This window comes from Diabrotica virgifera, chromosome 8, assembly GCF_917563875.1.
Source record: "Diabrotica virgifera virgifera chromosome 8, PGI_DIABVI_V3a".
NCBI lineage: Eukaryota > Metazoa > Arthropoda > Insecta > Coleoptera > Chrysomelidae > Diabrotica > Diabrotica virgifera.
This window is the reverse complement of record NC_065450.1, coordinates 69505896-69528176: the sequence shown is the minus strand read 5'-3', so window position 1 is coordinate 69528176 and position 22281 is coordinate 69505896. Positions and strand designations below refer to the sequence as shown.

General features: G+C 31.3%; 1 protein-coding gene across 2 annotated transcripts in view; it reads left to right on the top strand.

Annotated features, from left to right (window-relative positions):
- The window catches only part of LOC126890474 (putative fatty acyl-CoA reductase CG5065), an 86175-nt gene that overhangs the window by 54949 nt on the left and 8945 nt on the right, over nucleotides 1–22281 (top strand). The window contains exon 7 of one of the 2 annotated variants that reach the window (XM_050659443.1): nucleotides 4979–5239. The exons of the other annotated variant lie outside the window; for it this stretch is intronic. Coding sequence (XP_050515400.1) covers nucleotides 4979–5239 — 261 coding nt within the window. The remainder of the gene's footprint in view (nucleotides 1–4978; nucleotides 5240–22281) is intronic. 2 annotated transcript variants of the gene reach the window in all.

Here is a 22281-nt window from a genome sequence, read left to right as displayed (position 1 = left end):
ATTTTTTTCGAATACTGAGAAAACCTTAAGTATTTTTAAAAAATTTAAACGCAGAAAGAAATATTACTGTATTATCCATGGTCGAAAGTCCTTGAGAACTTCTATAATATTTATTTTAATAAGTAACAGGGGTGAAAAAAATAGTATGATTTTTAATTTTAAATATATATTACAAAAGAAACTTTTTGTTCATTATAAGGGACTTTCTGCCCTCGGGAATAATGTAGTCTTCTATTTTGCGTTTAAATTTTTTAAAAATACCTATTAAACATTTTTGTACTGTTTGAATTTATGCGACGATTGACGATCCACTGTTTTAAAGATTGGTTGAACAGATGTTGCCAGTTGTATGGTCCTCACTATGTGTATCGTAAGTTATTCAACAGGGCATAGAATATACATGGTTAGAAAATATACGCCAAAGTCAGCGCCTCTATGCGGAAAATCTCTGAACTAAAAATTGATGTGGACCATACAAAGTGAGGTCCCACTTTTTTTTGTAAAAAAACAGTGTTTGCTATCAGTACATGTCTACGAAAAAGTCTTACATTGATTGACTAAGTGAGGTCCGTATACTGGACCTCACTTTGTACAGGACCTCACTTCAACCGCAGTTTCTTTTGATATGTGGCTCACTTCATACGCTGGGAGTAAATATATATATATATATATATATATATATATATATATATTTAAGGAGGAGAAAATAATTGGGTAACCAGCTGAATATGGACATATTCAGCTGGTTATAGACAATTTATATCCATTATTTATATTATAGACAACTATATCCAGAAAGATGCACTCTTGCTACACATGTAAATGACAATAACCATACCATGGACTATAATTCATTTAAAATTTTAGATATAGAAAAAAATTATACTAAAAGAATCTTTTTGGAGATGGCTTTTATAGCACAATGTGATAATTGCATCAACAAAAAATCAGACATTAATCACCTGAGTGAAATATACTCTTATTTACTATTCTTAGACAAAAATAAAAATAATCAAAATTTAACAGGTTTAGCTAATATCTCTCACTTAAATAATTAATAATATTGATTGCTGATACCTATTTTAACTGTTTAACTTAATAAGATAATGACCAAAAAAATTTGACTGACAATTAACATAAAAGTAAATAAATAATGTCAGACCTTGTTTTCAATTCATTGTGTCAATATATAAATTTTATCTATCATCATGTATATTTTAAATTATGGACTTTTGTGATATGTTATTTCTGTATTTTAGTTTTTTATCATTTTATTTATATTTGCTTCTTTTAAAACATCGTGACAACAATTCTCACTTAGTAAGTATACTGCTAATTCATCTTATGTACCTACCTAACAACCAACATTGTAGCTTTCCCTGATGATGCCCATGAAAATGGGCGAAATATATTGGAATAAGTAAAAAGAGTACACTTTGTCCATATTCAGCTGGTTACCCAATTATTTTCTCCTCCTTAAATAATTTAAATTGAGTCAGCTATTATTAAACCAAGTTTTCTTTCTATATATATATATATATATATATATATATATATATATATATATATATATATATATATATACTATAACACTATAAAACAGTGTTGAAATTATCGGGAATTGCGGTCTGTGGCTTAGATTGAAACTACATTTAATTCTGTTGAATTCGATATTTCGATGAGTATTTATTAATTTTTCATCTTCATCAGGAACAAACTACAAAATTAACTAACAGTTACGTACAAACATAATATTACAATGATATAACTTACGAATTGTTGTAGGTATGTTATATAAAGCAATTTAACTTAAAGCTATGCATGTCGTTTCACGAGAACGTCGAGGGCGGCACTGAGTCAGGTATCTTTTCTCACATGTGTTAAGGGTCAAAAGTTCCAATATCGAGCCATCTGTTTAATATTCTGCTATTTTTCGAATTTTAAAACATTGCAGTAAATTTCGCTTAATCTACTTGTGTCTGATTTGTAATTAATTGAACGTTTATTACTGTTTATGTGGTACATCTCGAGGAACAATATTTTCTTATAATTGCTTTCTGAATCTAAGATCTTGATATCTGACAAATTAAATTGGTGTCCTGTTGTTATGGAATGGTGTGCTGCTGCACAAGTATTTTTGTGTGTCTTACAATCACTTTTGTGCTGCGTTATTCTTTGTTTCAGCCATTGCGATGTTTGTCCTATATACTGCCCATCACATTCGAGACAAGAAAGTTGATAGATGATATGACTCTGATTTAGAAGCGGTGTCTGGTCTTTAAGCTTCGAGAATAAGCTGTAGTTGGATATTATATATATATATATATATATATATATATATATATATATATATATATATATATATATATATATAGCCGGTTCTATAGCGTTCTTCGCCCTCCGGTACCCAATCGCCAAGCCTGTCGATCTAGCCAGTCTCTTTCTTGAAGATTTCTTCTCTACACAAAATCTACACAAAACTACACAAAATCTACAACAAAATGTTCGGAAAATACAAGTATGATAAAAACCTGTTAACGGTAAAATACTTAAGAAACATGGGGTGCAAATAAGGTTTGTTCCAACATGAACTTTTGGACGGTCCAGAAACCGTCACGAAACTACTTGTACCGTTTGTTGTGCGCATGTTCGTAATTGTGTCGCCCAGTTATCGTCCCATGACGGTAATTTGAAAACCGATGTTGAAACGGTTATCTGACTGATAACTATTTATCTATTCATTATCATATATTTGTCATTTTTGTTGGTGACAGCTTGTGTGCTTTTAGTCGATCAAAGGCTCAAAAAATTTAAAGAATTAAATTCTAGTGAGCAAGTCAGTCCAACCAGCACATTATGCATTTGCCCGATTACTGAAATGATCATCACGAAACCGTCACCGAAAGAACACAGTTCTTGTTGGAACAGTGGGAAGGACGATCCGATGACGATCATATTTTTTGTTAGAACGGATTTTGTTTACTGCGCAGGAGCGTTACCGTTTCGTGACGGTTCTCGGTCGTGTTGGAACAAACCTATATAAACAAACACAATATTTGACAGTTGTGCCTCTCAAACGTCAAAGTCTTGGAATGCCCCATTCTATATAAATTTATTAATAATTATAGTCCAGTCGAGTTAGACGAATAACAAGCCTAACCTTGCATTAGGAGCTGCCCCAAATTTTATTTTTCTAATCTTTAGGGGGTGAATAGTAGTGTAAATTTAAAATCTCGACTAAATACCGCCGTTGCGTTAGCCGCCATCTTGATTTTAAACGAGAACTGTTTTGGCTCAATATCTCCGTCATTTTCAAATTTTCGATAAAAAGTATAAGAACCAAAATTGTTAAAAATGTGATTTTCTATAATTTCTATTCCTACAATTTTTTTGTGGGGCCAATATTTTCCGAGTTATGGCAGAAAATAGTGGCAGTTAGAAGATAATTATTGAATTATCTCGTTTTTTATTAGTTTTACGACAAAAATGTACCTATACAAAAATGGAGAGAATTAAATTCTACACAATTTTGATATCCCTTATTTTTTATCTAAAATTAATATTTAAGGTAGTACGTATGCGGTAATCGCGCGAGCGTAAGACCTGATTGATTTAATAGCAATTGTTTTTGTTCAATATCTAGGCCATTTTCAACTAAAATTGTTCCAAATATGATTTCCTACAATTTCTCTTTAAAAATTTTTTTATGCTGATATATGTTGATATTTTCCGAGTTAAGTGGGAAAATAGTAAAAAGAGGTGTGGGGAGCATAATTACTGAATTGAATCTTGTTTCCGAGCTGCCCCAAATTTTATAATTCTATTCTTTAGGAGAGATCAATATTAGTGTAAATTTAAAATCTCGACTGAATTCCGCGGTGGCATTAGCCGCCATATTGATCTTAAAGGAGAACCGTTGTTGCTGAATATCTCCGCCATTTTCAACTTTTCGACAAAAAGGGATAAAACTAAAATTGTTGGAAATGCAATTTTCTACAATTTCTTTTTCACAATTTTTTTATGCGATTAATATTTTCCAAGTTAAAGGGGAAAATAATGGAAGCGGAGGGGAAGTATAATTATTGAATTGTCTCATTTATTATTAACTTTACGACATCATTGTACTTATACTTATAAAGAGAATTATATTTTATACAATTTTTGAAACTCCCAATGAAACACCAACCAAAATAAGTACATAAGAGACATACATAATAACTGATATGAATTAATTTCACTAAATTTTATTAACTAGCCGGTTTTATGGGTTGAAGTTGTCTGTCGATATTTTAAGTTTCATGTCAGCTAATATATTTTTATATTTCAACAATTTTTTTTTAAATTTTGGGCTCTGTTGGGGGGAATTTTCTCATTTCCCCTCGTAGACCCGCCACTGGTTCTCTCGAAAAGTTCTAGTAAATCGTAATTGCAACAATTTCAGTCCTTACACTTTTTGTCGAAAAGTTGAGAATGGCGTAGATATTGAACAAAAACAATTGCTATAAAATCAATCAGGTCTTACGCTCGCACCTTTACCGCATACGTACTATAGATAATCCAATAATTCAATAATTAAGCTCAAAATCTCACTATTTTTCCCCCATAACTCGGAAAATATCCACCGTACGAAAAAAATTATAATAAACGAAATTATAGAAAATCGCATTTTTAACAATGTCAGTTTCTACACTTTTTGTCGAAAAGTTGAAAATGACGGAGATATTGAGCAAAAACGGTTCTCGTTTAAAATCAAGATAGCGGCGAACGCAACGGTGGAATTCAGTGAAGATTTTAAATTTACACTTCTATTGACACCCACTAACGATTAGAGAAATAAAATTTAGGGCAGCTCGTAATGCAAGGTCAAATGCTATCCTGACTGGGCTATTAATTTTGTATTCACGTCAAGTGAATTTTCTTTCTCAGCGTGCCAATAGAAGTTTTCAGTTAAAAAAAAAAAAATGATTCTCATTTTTAGGATGTTCTCGCTTCAAAGGAAAATATATATAGCAAATATGATCTTGCAGCCATTTTTGTCCTTCACTTGGATTTTTCTTAACGACAAAGCTACAGCCTTGAGACATTCGGTAACAGAAGAAGGCTTTACGGCAGATCTGGACGCCATGGACAAGGAGAGAGTCTATGACTACTTTAGAAAGTCAAAATGGGGAGCGGCTCTGTATATTCTTAAAGAAGATTTTGATTTTACTCGTAGAAAGTCAAGAAAAAATTTGAGAAGGTAAATCATTTGAAAAAAGGTTTATTTAAATTTATTAATTTACTGTACTTGAATCAAAACTTTTTTCGAGTTAAGTTGCAGGCCAGATGGGTAAATCTTAGAAGATACTGAATTCAGTGATGTAGTGATGTTGAAAAAAGTAACTATTCGTTACAAACTACTCGTTACTTACGAATAATGAAAGTAGCGATTATTATACAGAGAGGCAAATCTTTACTTTGATTACTCTGATTACTTTGTTACTTCATACCAATCGTATCAGAACTAGTAACTACACATGTATCTACTTTGATTACTTTGATTACTCTGATTAGTTCGTTACTTCATACCAATCGTATTAGAGCGAGTAATGACTATTGTATCTACTTTGATTACTTTGATTACTTTGATTACTTTGATTGGTTACTTCGTACCAATCGTATCAGAGTGAGTAACGACTATTGTATCTGCTTTGTTTACTTTGATTACTCTGATTACTTCGTACCAAACGTATCAGAGCGAGTAACGACTATTGTATCTACTTTGATTACTCTGATTACTTCGTACTTCGTGAAGGTCGTTATTATATCGGAATACCTATACAAAATACCTACCTACTGAGAAATACGATTATCGATATGATTACCGGTACTCAAATTCAAAAGTAACAAAAGTAATCATAGTAATCAACTCATTTGTATCCCTTAAACAGATTGGTAAAGGTCGTTGTTATATCGGAATACCTATACAAACCTACCTACTGAGAAATACAATTCTCTATATGATTACCGGTACTCAAATACAAAAGTAATCATAGTAATCAAATCATTTTTATCCCTTAAACAGATCGGTGAAAGTCGTTGCTATATCGGAATACCTATACAAAATACCTACCTACTGAGAAATACGATTCTCGATATGATTACCGGTACTCAAATACAAAAGTAATCATAGTAATCAAATCATTTTTATCCCTTAAACAGATCGGTGAAAGTCGTTGCTATATCGGAATACCTATACAAAATACCTACCTACTGAGAAATACGATTCTCGATATGATTACCGGTACTCAAATACAAAAGTCACAAAAGTAATCATAGTAATCACATCATTTTTATCCCTTAAATAGATCGGTGAAGGTCGTTGTTATTTTAAAATACCTAACTACTGAGAAATACGATTCTCGATATGATTACCGGTACTCAAATACAAAAGTAATCCTAGTAATCAAAGTAACGAATACTGTAAATGATTACTTTATATAAAAGTAACGATTTATAACGAATACTCGAAAATAACTATAATCAACATCACTACAGTGATGCTAACGATTTTTAACATGTTGACGGACAGTGCGTCAAATGTATAAGCAAGTATCAAGTGTTGTGATACTATTTGTATTTTGCAAAGTAGATTAGGGAAATTTCTGTATTTCTTTTAGCCCTTATAGATTATGGAAACAATGAGTTTTTTAACATTTTTTGTAACCATGTGGACGACGACAATGGACATCGTGTAACATGTATGCATCTGTAGATGTATTGTGATATTTTTTGATACCGATTTTTTGTCACAACTCGCTATTTTAAAAATGTCGTCTATAGACGTTGTGTCACATTACATCAATGAAAATTAGACGTCTATAGACGTCCTGTCCGTCAACGTGTTAAAAGTTGGCGGATAAGTTCCATTTAAATTTTTTAGACTCGTAAAATATTCTAAAAGATTTTATAATATAAAATATTTCTAAAAAATGTGCCAGTAATAGGCTATGTAACATTCTGAAAGGTTCCTACACCGGTTCTAGAACCATTTTCCATCTCACTTTGTCCGAACTGTTTCCAAAAAGTTAATATTATCTTGAATGTCGTCAACTTATTACCCATTCATCTGACTCGTCTGGTGAAGATGTATTACGAATTTTTTTTCCGTTATAAGTAAAATACTTGGAAACGAAGAAATATCTCTTTGTAGAACAATTGTTTATTCATGGATGAGATCAACGTTTTCATTGTCCACTATCAGATGTACAGGGTTATTCACTATATTTTGATCCCCTGTAAACTGCTTCATTTACAGAATTAGAAAAAAATGTTAAATACAAAAGTTATTCGATTTTTAAATTGTGATTTTTTGACATATATATATATCATACTAGTGACGTCATCCATCTGAGCGTGATTATGTAATCGACTATTTTTTAAATGAGAATAGGGGTCGTGTGCTAGCTCATGTGAAAGGTTATTTAATTCTCTATTTAGTAATATAAACATTAAAATAATTAAAAAAATGGTTATTCATTTTTGATTAAGATAACTATCTATTTATACAGGGTGTATTCTGAGTTCCTTTTTGAGTTCTTTCAGCTCTTTTGGAATTTTTAGCCCTCTGTTGGTCGTATATTTCTTTGGGATGTTATTTTCCATTGATTTTTCTCATGATTTCTTTTGTGGATCCGAATTCTCTCTTTATATCCATTTAGTTTAGCTGTTTTCTGTAATTTGGCCAATTTGCTCTTTCCATTTCCATATTTTGACTGGTTCAATTTTGACAGGTTCACACTTGAAGTCTTAATTCCTGGCATCGGTTTATTTATGGTCGGAACTGTACTCATAGTGTGTCCCCAAATCTTGCATAATTACATCATTGGTGATAAAGATATCCAATGCTGAATCGTTGTTTTTGGATTTGGGCTGATTCGTGTTAGTTCGTGCGGTGCAAAAACATTCCTTCTCAGTGTCTTAATAGTTGTTGTCTTGCGTAGTTTATGCCAGGACAATTCCATGCTGTGTGATGCGAATCCTGTCAGTACTACGGTTTCCGCACTATGCATTATTACGTTAATTCCTCCAAGAGCTAGTTTATTATTACCTCCCCTATAAACAGAAAAAATATCGGTAGTACTTATTTTACTACCTACAATTTCAATCCTTTGATTTATTTACTACCACCTGACTCCATTCGAGTTTGTTTTTGGCGTATACAGGGTGATTGATTAGTAGGGCTCAATAGCTCCGCTATAGTAATAGATAGCAATAAAAGTTAATAACAAAAATTTTAGCCACCTTTGAGCCACATTACAAAATTAGTTAGAATGTTACACGGTGTTCGATAACACAGTGGCAAACCTAACTTTTGTTTTTTTTTTTAAATGGAACACCCTATATTTTATTTTATATTAGAAATCCTGTTAACTTCTCCATCACAAAAATATAAAGGTTTGTAATGTTTTGCAGGGTATTTACAAAGTTATAACCAATTTTGTATCAAAATCGTAACAAGTTCAACTCCCTGTATAAATAAAAATAAGCACAACAGCAATGGTTTATTAATGCCATATTTTTTATGTATTGTCAAAATTTTTAAGAATTATTGATATTGCTAATTTTCTTTATATCAAATACAGGGTGAGTCAAAACGCGAGTACATTTATAGGTATTTATCTAAATTTTAAGTAAGCCATGACTGAATTTACAATTGAAGATTACCGATTATCAATCCGGGGCCTGATTCTAATTCATTTCGACAGTCGCAATTTCATTTCGACACCGCCATGACAGCCGGAGAGTATAGCGATTCTTGGGGATATTAACCTTATCATGTTGAGACTGCTCAGAATTTGGGTTGGCGCTTCGGTTTCTTGGATTTTGTTGATAGTCTGGGAAAATTATAGAAAAAATACCATTTTTGGGAAAAATTATTTACCAGCTATTTTATTGCTAAAATCGAATCTTAAGATTGCATATATTAGTAATATGGGGTATGACAAGTCCGCAGAAAGTGTGTTATTTTATTTATAAACAAATTAGCACTCCTAAATCTTCTTTTTTTTTTTCAATTAGTGGTCTGTAACTCCTATAATTTTTCCTTTGAGCCAAAAACACTCAAATAAAAATTCACCGTAATTTAGTTCTGCACAAAGTTATTTTTTTTTCCGATTTCCTTCAACAAAAATTTTACTCAGAAAATCCGAGTTTTCCCAAAAAATCTGCCATTTTCAATTAAAATTTTAGGGAAGTACCTAATTATTTATCAATAATTAAATAATTGAAGACATGAAAGATTTATTATAGTAGATTATACAGAGGGGCTAAATTATGGAATAAATTCATTTCTTTAAAACGGACGATTTTGGAGCAAAATCCCGAAAGAGGTCGATTTTTATTTTTAAATTACAATTTTTTGGCATATATTTCATACTAGTGACGTCATCCATCTGAGCGTGATGACGTAATCGATAATTTTGTTAATGGGAATAGGGGTCGTGTGGTAGGTCATTTGAAAGGGCGTTTAATTCTCTATTCAGTAATATAAACATTAATATCATTAGGTATTTATACAGGGTTGCCAAAAAAAATTTTGAATTAAATTAATTGGCGCAAAAAGAAGAATGTATGTAATTTATTTAACTCAAAATACATTGTACTGCTGTCAGAAAATAGAAAAAAAAGGTTTATTTCACAAATAAACATTTCTTTTCGCTTAAATTAAATCACAAACAGCCTCCCTCCTACCTATTGGCAGTTTGAACTTTTAATTTAAGCTAAAAGCAATGTTTATTTGCAAAATAAACATTTTTTTCTATTTTCTGACAGCAATAGAATGTATTTTGAGTTAAATAAATTACATGCATTCTTCTTCTTGCGTCAATTAATTTAATTCAAAATTTTTTTTGGCCTCCCTGTATAAATAATGATATTAATGTTTATAATACTGAATAGAGCATTGAACGCCTTTGTAAATGAGCTACAACACGAACCCATATTCCTATTTAAAAAAATAATTACGTCATCACGCTCGGATGGATGACGTCACTAGTTTGAAATATATGCCAAGAAATTTAATTTAAAAATAAAAATCGACCTGTTTCGGGATTTTTCTCTAAAATCGTCCATTTTAGAGAAAATGAATTTATTCCATAATTTAGCCCCTCTCTGTATATCAGGAGACCGGCGACAATCTAACCAATAGTTTAGCAATAATTAAAATGTTAATTAAAAAATTTCGGTCGAAATAATAACCAGAAAGATTATGATACACCAGAATAACTATGATTATCATATAAAAAAGCACTATACCTATTCAACGTACCTTACAGGATTGAAATTGGACCATTTGAGCGGTCTCAGGAATGTTATAAAGAAACAATTTTTTGGCTTATAAACAAATAGAACCCCTCAGAAAATATTAGGTTAAATTAAATTAAGTTAACGCTGTTGAAAAGAGCACGGCTTCTGTGTCCTTTTCGAAGAAAAACAAATTGAATTGCGAGGAGTGATTCCAGGTATAACCGGTCAAATTTGACCGGCATTTGCGACAGAGTTATAAACAACAGGATTTTAATCTTTGAACCATTAGATACCTTTTAATTCCGGTCCTCTTTGTACATACAAATTTTCATATCTTCAAGACACTCATAACAAAAAAGATTTATGTCACTGTCACCAAATTATTTAATTATTGATAAATAATTACTTCCCTCAAATTTTAGTTGAAAATTAAAGATTTTGTTTGGAAAACCCGAATTTTCCGAAGAAAATTTCCGTCGAAGGAAATTGGAATAAATTATCAATGTGCAGAATTAAATTACTGTCAATTTTTATGTGAGTGTTTTGGTTTAAAGTTAAAATTTTCGGAGTTATAGAGCAATAATAAAAAAAAAAAGATTTCGGAGTGCTAATTTGTTTATAAACAAAATAGCACACTTTCTGTGGACTTTGCACAGCTATATTACTAATATAGGAAATCTTAAGATTTGATTTCAGCATGTCCAGCAATAAAATAGCTGGTAATTAATTTTCCTTGTTTTTTACTAATTTTCCCAGATTATTACCTCACATCTTTCATTGAGTTGATGATTCATGTTGTGGACATTCTCAATTATTATATTTCTAATTTAATACTATTCTATCTAATTCCTCAAAACAAGCAAATTTCAATTAAACCCAGCTATATTATAATACCTTTTGATTTAGTTTTCCTTGCAAGAAATAAACAAAACACATCTAAACTAAACCTAACCTCGCTTTTGGCCATTCATTCATCTCCGTGTCAAATAATTTCGACAGTCGCCATATTGAAAGCGACTTGTTTTTGGTCGAAATTTGATTTAGAATCAGGGCCCCGGTAATTAATGTAACACTGTAGCAAATAAAGAAATAAAAATAATTTATTAGTAATACATTTTACAAACAAAAACACAACCACTACATGCAACATTTTTGAAACAATTAAAAACTATCTTTTTATGTAAATGCAACAAATAAACAAAGAAAATTAGTAATAAATTTTACAAAAAAACACACAAAACACAAAATACAATATTTTCTGAAGACAATTAAACACTACTTTTTTATGTAAATATAACAATGTAACAAATAAAGAACGAAACATAATTTATCAGTAATACATTTTGCAAAAAAAAACATGTTTGAAAAAATTAGAAGCTACTTTTAATAAAATATTTTTAATATTTAATTACATAAGGTGTTCAAAATTATCTCCTAACACATTTATGTACGCCTAAAAACGACCATTGAATGAGCTACTTACTCTACGGAGCATTTGTAAATTAACACATCGAAATACACTTTGTATTCTATTTTTCAGCTCATCCCTTGTTGTTGGAGGTATTTTATAAACTTTATTATTAACCTACCCAAAAAAATCAGTCCAGTTTATTAAATTCTGGTGATTTGGGTGGCCACGCTACTGGTCCATTGAAAAATGAAAATATCTCGAAAACTAATAAATTTAGACATAGGGAGTGTTATCTAAAAATTAAAGTACGGTAATGGTACTTTTCAATAGTGATATAAAATACAGGGTGTTCCATTTAAAATTACTGAGAAAATAATGTACTTGCGTTTTGACTCACCCTGTATTTGATATAAAGAAAATTAGCAATACCGACCATTCTTGAAAATTTTGACAATACGTTAAAAAATATGGCATTAATGAACTATTGTTGTTTTGCTTATTTTTATTTATACAGGGAGTTGAACTTGTTACGATTTTCATATAAAATTGGTTATAACTTTGTAAATACCATGTATAACATAACAAACCTTTATACTTTTGTGATGAAGAAGTTAACAGGATTTCGAATATAAAATAAAATATAGGGTGTTCTATTTTAAAAAAACATAAGTTTGGTCTGCCACTGTGTTATCGAACACCCTGTAACACTCTAACTAATTTTGTAATGTGAAGCTCAAAGGTGGCTAGAATTTTTGTTATTAACTTTTATTGCTATCTATTACTACAGTGGAGCTATTGAGCTGTACCCTACTAATCAATCACCCTGTATAGCAAGTGGTACTGATAGTCTAGGCGCCAAATAGAGGTCACCGTGTCCTTTTCATTTCTGATGGACAACCTCAACGGTTTCTTATGGATTTTTGGCTGCTGATTACGAATTTCGAGCTTGAATTTCGATCCGAATGGTCAAAAAATTGTTATAAACAATTTAATTGTTTATAAATTGTTTATAAGGCTCTGGCTCATAAACTAAAAAGATAGAAAAAAATGTTTCAAACAAAATCTGTTTCTCAATAAAAAACGAAGAAAAAAACATTTACTAAACTTAAATTAAACAATTAGAACTCAAGATATTGTAAAATTGGTGCACAATGCAAATTGCAAATTACAAAATAAGTATTTATCGATCGTAACTCGGTTAGTGCGCATGCAAATAAGCCTTAGAGGGTTTCATTTTAAAGTTTAGTTAATAGGCTTGCAAACAACGATTTTTAAATTACTTTATTTTCATTTTTTTTTAAGTTATACTCATTTGAAGCTATAATTTTCTTAAAAAAATTGTACTTTAATAAGTTTATAAGGGTTTCAAGCAAATATGAGCTATAAACATTTATACTTTAATTAACAATAATGATAGAAAAACTCAAAAGGAACAATTTGAGCTTATGAAAATATTCGTAAGTTTATTTTTGGCCAAGATATCGATATTTTAATGGCGCGCTATGAGGCGCAAGATCGGCTCACAGTAAAGTAAGTACCTAGTTTTCGACGCTTTATCGATCGTAACTCTGCTTATACGAATGCAAATAAGTTTTTAAGATCTCATTTTAAAGCTAAATTAATGGACTTCTTAACAAGGTTTTCCAAATTACTTTATTATATGATGTTTTTTTGACACATAATACACAATTTTTTATTAATTAAATTATTCATTATTGCAGCAAATCAATATTACATTACACTATTAAGAAGCAATGACTTTGTTGTTACAAACAGACAGAATTGACAGTAGTATGTTATATTTGTAGACATTGACAGACATAATTAAGAACGGGCAAGGCCTCCTGAGCAAAATAGTTTAACACGAGAGCAGTTGATCGGTGTGTTTACCGTGATATTACTTGACTGTGAGCCGATTTTGAACCTCAGAGCGAGCTATTCAATTATCGATATCTTGGCCAAAATAAACCTACGAACACTTCCTTAGCTCAAAAGATTCCTTTTGAATTATTCTATTCTATGTTATCCATCTGGGCGTAATGACGTAGTCGATGATTTTTTTAAATGAGATTATGGGTCGTGTGAAAGCTCTATTACTAGCAGGTATTACTTAAAAGAAATGAAGATAATGTAATTTAACAAACTTTGTTTGGAAGTTTATTAATTAAGCTTTAAAATGAGACCTTCTAAGGCTCATTTGCATTATACAAGCCGAGTTACGATCGATAACGCTTCGAAAAATACTTATTTTGCAATTTGCATTGTGCACTAATTTTACAATATCTTGAGTTATAATTGTTGGATTTAAGTTAAGTAAACGTTTTTTCTTCGTTTTTTTAAAGAAAAAATTTTATTTGAAACATTTTTTTTATTTTTTTTTTTAGTTTAAGAGCCAGAGCCTTATAAACAATTTATAAACAATTAAATTGTTTATAACAATTTTTTGACCACTCGGATGGAAATCCACCCTCGAAATTCGTAATCAGCAGCCAAAAATCCATAAGTAACCGTTGGGTTTGCCTTGCCCATCAGAATTGAAAAGGACACGGTGACCCCTCTGGCGCCTAGACTATGAATATAATAAAAAAATCTAAACGTTAGTTTTATGAAAATTCTGTAAAAATATGTTTTAAAATTATTTTACCCGAGGGGACCATTTTACCCGACATATAGGCCAGAAAATGAAGCACTTTGGCTCGCAATTTTTTCGTCCAGCTTGGATTTACTTGAAATTTACACTACACAACTACAGAAACTACACAAAAGGTAGGGAATAGCCCAAAGATCATTTTCTATATCATGCCGCTGTACGCTAAAACCTTGGCGTGGTTGCCACCCCATCTCGGTGGTGGGAATTTTTCATTACATTTTAACCATCGAAGTCGATATATAGTCGGTTCGCTAAACTCAGACGCAAATGGCTAAAGATTTTAGTACGTAACTTTTTTGTTTTTTGCCAATTTTGACAAAATTTGCAAAATTATTAAATATTTAGTAAATTATTAACTATTTAGTAATAATTTTTTTGGCAATTTTATCAAATTGGCAAAATTACTAGCTTAAATCACTAGCCAGTTGAGTCTGAGTTTAGCGAACGGACTATAACAATAATTGATTCATGGAAAAAAATGTTCTTTACGTTTTATTCGTAAAACTTGGTAAATAGTATGGTATAGTTAGACCCAAACCCAGACATCCAAAGTGAAAGTTATCCTCCAACACCAAATTGTTCTATATGGTCCACATAATGTTCAGAAAAAAGTCACACCATTTTGAGCGTCGGGTTTGGGGGGAGAGGGGGGAGAAGTCTGCAAATTCGTAGTTTTTTACGTTTTTCGTCAATATTTCTAAAACTAAGCGGTTTAGCATGAACAACCCTCTACACAAAATTGTTCTACATTAAATTTGAAATAAAAAAGGCCCTATGCATAACCCTTCTAAAATGAACGGTTCCAAAGTTACGAAGGACTAACCCAGACATCCAAAGTAAAAGTTTTCCTTCAACACCAAATTGTTCTATATGGTCCACATATTGTTCAGTAAAAAGTTACACCATTTTGAGCGTCCGGTTTGGGGGGGAGATGGGGAGAAGTCGGTAAATTAGTAGTTTTTTTACGTTTTTCGTCAATATTTCTAATACTATGCTTTAGCGTAAGGAATGCATTATAGGAAAATGTTCTACATAAAATTTAAAACAAAAAAGGTTGTACACATAATTGTTATAAAATCAACGGTTCCAGAGTTACGGAGGGTGAAAAGTGGAGGTTTTCGGTACTTTTTATATTTACCGATTTCCCCCCCCCTCTCCCCCCCCCCCCAAACCCGACGCTCAAAATGGTGTGACTTTTTTATGAACATTATGTGGACCATATAGAACAATTTGGTGTTAAAGAATAACTTTCACTTTGGATGTCTGGGTTTTTGGTATAGTTATATCATAAATATTGCCCAAAAAATATAAAAAGTATCGAAAACCTCGACTTTTCACCCTCCGTAACTCTGGAACCGTTGATTTTATAACAATTATGTATAGAACATTTTTTGTTTTAAATTTTATGTAGAACATTTTTGTATATAACATTGTTTACGCTAAAGCACAGTTTTAGAAATATTGACGAAAAACTTAAAAAAAACTAATAATTTACCGGCTTCTCCCCAAGTAGCAATTTGTCGACGCCACAACGTTGTCTACCGCGTGGCAACGTTTTCTTACAACGTTGTTATTGCCTAAAAGACGACCCTATTCTGCACTGATTTGGTGGACGATTTTTGAGTTGTCTTGACGTTGCCTAGGCAACCTCCTGTTTAAGCAACATTATTTCGTAACCGTTGCATAAGACAACTGAAGCGACTATAAAAAGCACCTGCGCGTGCAATGGTTGCTCAAGGAGTCAGACTAGTTATGTTTTTTTACCTATATTTTTAACACCTGTATGGTGAATGCGAAAACCAAAAAGTAAACTGTTTTGACATCGTATTGGGTATTTAAATTTATATGATATAAATACATAAAGGACTTATTACCTGATGTGAAATTTATAAACGCATCTCAGATTACCGTCAAATATGGATATTTCACCTTTAAAAAACACACGCGCTGCCTTTTTTACGACATTTTTGACAAAAAATATGCAAATTTAAAAAATCAAATTTTAATATAAAAGTCAAAATTTATGTTAAAGATGTTCTGTATAAATTTAATGTATTGATGGTGCTTTTAAAGCTATCAGAAAATGCCTGCATTTTTTATATTCTGTGTTTTCATTTTCTTTACATCCAAAAAATCTCAAGTAAAACCAAAATGGCGCATTAAACAATATTACCAATATTACTAAAAAAATACCTTATTACCAACCTTAGACGGATAAGACAACTTAGAAGTCCAATCGCCAACCAAACCCGGCTCCGCCGACTATCAAAACCATTTTGGAACGCACCCTCTTATTGGGTGACAGAGGTCATGTGACCAGTGTCAAAAGAATGTATCATTCTCATTAACAGCGTTGCCACATTTAGTAGATTTCTAATTTTTTGGTAGATTTTTGATATTTTTTAAAAAATTCTAGTAGGCAATATTTTTTAGTAGATTTTTGGTATATTTCAACAGAATTTGATCCATTTTTTTCGAATCATGAGGAAACTATAATAAGTCCTTTTGAAAAATTTAAACGCAGAATGAAAGACTGCATTATTTAGAAAAACCAAAACGTTTCTTTTGAACGAGATATTTGGAATTAAAAGTCACTAAATTTTTTTCTTTTTTTCACCCCTGTAACGTATTAAAATCAATATTATAGAAATTTTCAGGGACTTTCGGTCCTCGGTAATAACGTAATCTTTCTTTGTGCGTTTAAATTTTTCAAAAATACTTATTAGTTTTCTAAGGATTCGCAAAAACGAAAACATTTAAAATTTAAAATACATTGAACATTTTAACAGACGACATTTTGCGCCTATCCCGTTAAGTTAGCTGTTGTTTTTATTATAAAAAATCCCAAATATATCCCAAAAATACTTAAGTATATTTTAGTTTTTGATTTAGTAGATTTTAGCTAAAAAATGATAGTTACTAGTTGGTGGTTTGGAATAATTAGGTTTCCAAATTTTGTGGAATTCCTCTTGGGACATTTAGGACGGATGTGCATATCACTGTATTACTGTATATTTACATGGCCTAAAAAGAATTTACTGATTTTGTGAAAACAAAACTACTGAAAGAGTTAAAACTGACCTGGCAACCCTGTCTACCAAAGCAGATACAAAGATGGTTATCAAATCTCAAATCTACTGATAAAACAATGGAATGGAAACCAGCTATTAAAAAAAACAAATAAACAGGTTGTTAAATAAATCGAAAATTTCCATCAAAATAAAATATATAATAATTAGTTTAGCATTATAACATTTTTAAGTCGTTGCGATTGTTGAAAAAACTGAAGTGTGATATGTAGTTGTCACAATGGTAATAAATTAGTTGCCCGTATAACTACAGGTTGTAACATCGTAATGTCAGTCGGGGTAGGGGACGTTGGCCGTAACAACTGAAAATGCTCTCGGGCAACGTTGTAGACAGTGCATTTGTTTGTACTGACAACCAATGCGTCGAAAAATTGCTACTTGGGTCTCTCATCTCCCTCCCAAACCGGACGCTCAAAATGGTGTAACTTTTTACTGAACAATATGTGGACCATATGGAACATTTTGGTGTTGGAGGAAAACTTTTACTTTGGATGGTTGGGTTAGGCCTTTTTTTGGACCAGTTATACTATACTACCTCCGTAACTTTGGAACCATTCATTTTAGAAAGATTATGCATAGGGCCTTTTTTATTTCAAATTTAATGTAGAACAATTTTGTATAGAAGGTTGTTCATGCTAAACCGCATAGTTTTAGAAATATTGGCGAAAAACTTAAAAAACTACGAAGTTACCGATTTCTCCCCCCCTCTCCCCCCCCCCCCCCCCAAACCCGACGCTCAAAATGGTGTGACTTTTTTCTGGACATTGTGTGGACCATATAGAACAATTTGGTGTTGAAGGATAACTTTCACTTTGGATGTATGGGTTATGCCATCGTTTGGATCAACTATACTATACTAAAAACTAATATTTTTCGAGTTATTCGCGGTTGAATGTAACAATGTTTTTCGACGAAAAAATCGACTTTTTGGAGGGTTTTTTAAGAATAACTCGAAAAATATGCATTTAATAAAAAAACTGTAGACATCAAAATTGTGTCTTTTAGAAACGCAAACAAAATTCTTTTTTTATAATTTTCTTACGATCAATATAAACCGAGATACTGCATGTTAAATGTTAGCTTTTTTCGTCAAATGCATAATTTGAAATATTCAAAGCCAAATAACAGGAAAACTATGCATTTTTAGAAAAAAACTTACAGAAACTTTTTTCAAGTAAACGGTTAGAACTTTAAAAAAAATAAATAACAAGTTTCTAGTATAAAAATTAAATGACTTATGATCAAAATAAAGTTAATACCTACTTTTTTCTACGAAAAAATCAGTGAAAACAACCCCCTAACTACCCTCCTAATTAAAATTGATCTTCACCATTCTGTAATTCTTTTTATATATGTCATATTATATTATCAATACACTCAAGAAGTTTGACCTATTTAAAAATCCTAATTTTCGAAAAATTGGAGTTTAAATTCAAATTTATTTTTTGCAATTTCGTATTTTTCACCCTTTTCTTCAAAATATCTCCGAAAATATTGGAGATATGAAAAAAATGATTAAATAGTAAATTGTAGCTTTTTAATAACTAAAAATCTCCTGTGCATAGATTTTCATTACAGTGAATATTTAGGGAGGTATAGCTGTTTAAAGCTTCTATTTACGAGCAAACACCCCATTATTCGAGCCCTCTAAACTCACCCTACTTAAAAACTAAGGGATCTTAAGGAATTTAATTTACATAGTATTTTATAGTTCTTCAAAAAGTCTACAAAATCATTTGTGAAAAAACTTTTTATCACCAAAATTGAAGGAGCTTTGTTTTATAAAACGAATGTTTTTTTTTTTGAAATTTCAAATAGCCCGCTTTTGAGTGTAATAGAGCACTTTCAATGTATATATGTAATACCACAGAATCCGACATCGATCACGATGAAGATGACTAAAAAACTATTAATTTATATTATTTGTAAATTCGTATTTTTGTGTAAATAAATGTTTTTGTATGTTTTGTAATACGTAATTCTACTTATTTTCTGTATAGATCTATTAAATTACTTATCGATGGCTTAGTGTGAAAACCTCGTGTCTCATTTTTTTTAAATGACATTTTGGTGGTTTTAGTTTGAAAACCTTGTATCTCACGATTTACTACTGTTAGAAAAAATCCAAATACACCAGACCATTTTCTACAGCCGAAAAAAGAAACCACATATATCAATTGCTCTCTTGATTTAGTGTGAATACCACGTATATTTATAACCAAGAATTTGGTACTTAATTTGAAGTGTTTGTTTAAGAAATTTGACTTGAAGAAATGTTTTTTTGTGAACAACAAAAGGTAGTCCGGCATATAGAAACATTTTATAAACCTTAAATCAAAAGATTTGTACTGTATCAACCTAGTATTTGGAGGTGTGCAATAAGCTATGAAAAATGAAAACCTCGTAAATAATCATAAACACAACCTCATTTTAGATGAAAAACACGTATATCAAGATATACGAGGTTATCATACTTACTTGGGCAACGGTTCTATATACCGCAAGGATGTTTACGTGTTTTTCATAGTTAATATTTGTATTTTCAATTTAATAGCAACATTTAACACTTTCAGCTCTGGGCCAAGATCAGATATTTGTCTTGATGTGCTCAAATTAAAATACGTAACAGTAGTTTTTGTTTTTAGATTATATTATGCAGAAAATCAGTTTTTTGCCTCTCCTGTAAAATTGTAATTTAATGAGATACGAGGTTTTCACACTAAGCCATCGTTATAAAAATTGCAATGTTATTAAAGGTGGTTTTTAAGGGTTGAAATATTATGATATTATATCCTAAAGCATAAAACAATCATTATTTAACCAATCAAAACCAAATTTTACCCATATTAAAGTTTACAATGTTTTTATATAATTTTTGACAATAAGGGGTAGTTTACACCCCTAAAAATAAATCAACGCCCTTAAGCATGATATAGAATATGAAGTACAGGGTAAGATGACCCTAATCCCAAATTTTTATGCAAATCGATGCAAGCCAAAATCATTATTTTAGGATAAATACATTTTTTATATATAGCTCCAACAAGGGTGGTTCGAACTGTTGAAATATTATTATATGATATTATATCATGTTTAAGCATAAAAAAATCATTGTTTAACTAATAAAAACTAAATGTTGACCATATTAAAATTTAAAATATTATTTTATAATTTGTTTACAATTAGGGGTAGTTTTCACCCTTGAAAAACCAAAAGCGTACATTGGCTCAATATAAAAAATGAACTAAATGGTAAAATAAGCCTAATCCCAAATTTTTGTACAAATCGATGCTGGACGAAAAAATTGCGAGATTTTGCCATTTTTTCAGCTTCATTTCCTGACCTAATACACCTATAATAAACAACAGATGAAAAGTCGATATTATAGTATGTAGTACAGTATAGTTCTATCCTTATTTTCACTTCTTTAACAATAGTAGGGGAGCGAAGTATGATAAATGTGCAGTCACTCGAGCGCTTTGGGGACCTATTGGGTTGTGAAGAGTAGGTCCTAAAACCAAAAAAAGTTATGCAAAGTTTTCCATTTTAATGGGGACTTTCCATTTTTAATTTAATTTTCCATTTCCAACAATCATTTTTTCCGATTATAGCGCCATCTATCGATAGTTTGAAAAAATTTTCGAATAAAAGTTGCTTATTTTTACGTAAAGAATCCAAATCTGGAATAAAAATTTGGGGCTCCTGTTTAATATTTTAAAGTAACCCCCCACCCCACCTCCGTGGGGGGTCGTGTTCGGTACCATTCGATAGATTTTTCAAAAATATTGATTAAGTGTATTTTGCAGTTTTTCGATATAATGTTTATTTTGCGAAATATCGCGGGATTTGAATGTCAAATTTCAAATTTAATCCCACCCCTCTCCATGGGGGGTAATGTTTGGTATCACTCGATAGATTTTTGAAAAATATTGAACACGTATTTTTTAGTTTTTCGAGCTAACGTTCTTTTCGCGAATTAGTCGCTTTTTTTGTGAAACTTTTTAACTCGCCCACTTCCTTACGCCCCCGCTCAAATCGTCAGATTTTTGAAATATGTATACACTGTTTTTCATGTGCTTAACTTACCTTATCTTAATCTGACAATTTCGAGTATTTTTAAGGATAAATTTTTTTCGGGCCCTCCTTAACGAACTCCCCTGTGTTAAGAACCAATATATGGTAGAGGTACACCTGCAGGGCACCAGGTTTATCTCCATATAATAATCTGACGCGCTCGAGTAACTGCAAAAATCTCCGCTTGGGCTTCCCTACCACAACTATTTCAAATCGAACTACTTAAAATAGAAATTATGAATAGAAACAAAAAAAATCATCAAATGTACAGCTTTAAGCATTAATAATTTCACCCGTGTTGAGCTGCCCCCCCCCCCACTTCCAAAAATTAAAAAACAAATAGCCCTGATTTATAAGCTATTTATGAGCTTTCATATTCCGCAAACTAAAAATTTTGAGCTCGTTCCACTGAGCAGGAATTTAATACTTTAGTGGGGGGGGCTGAGTCAGCCCCCCCACTACTTAAAAATAGGAATATTGAATGGGTTTTTGCGGCAGAATTACGAGCTATTTATGAGCTCTTGAAATTATATAGTTTCGATTTTTGAGCTCATCCCCTTCACCCCCAAACAACCCTTTAATTGATTTAACTTAAGAGAAAAATGCTGAGAAAACTTAAAATATATCGTATTGCGTATATAATTCCTATAGCTTATATACTCTAAGAATAAACTATTAAATCACGTGCATTTCGATTATTGAGCTACAACCCCTTTGCAAGAAAACCACCCTATCTTCCCGGCTTAAGAGAAAGTTGTACTTAAAATGCA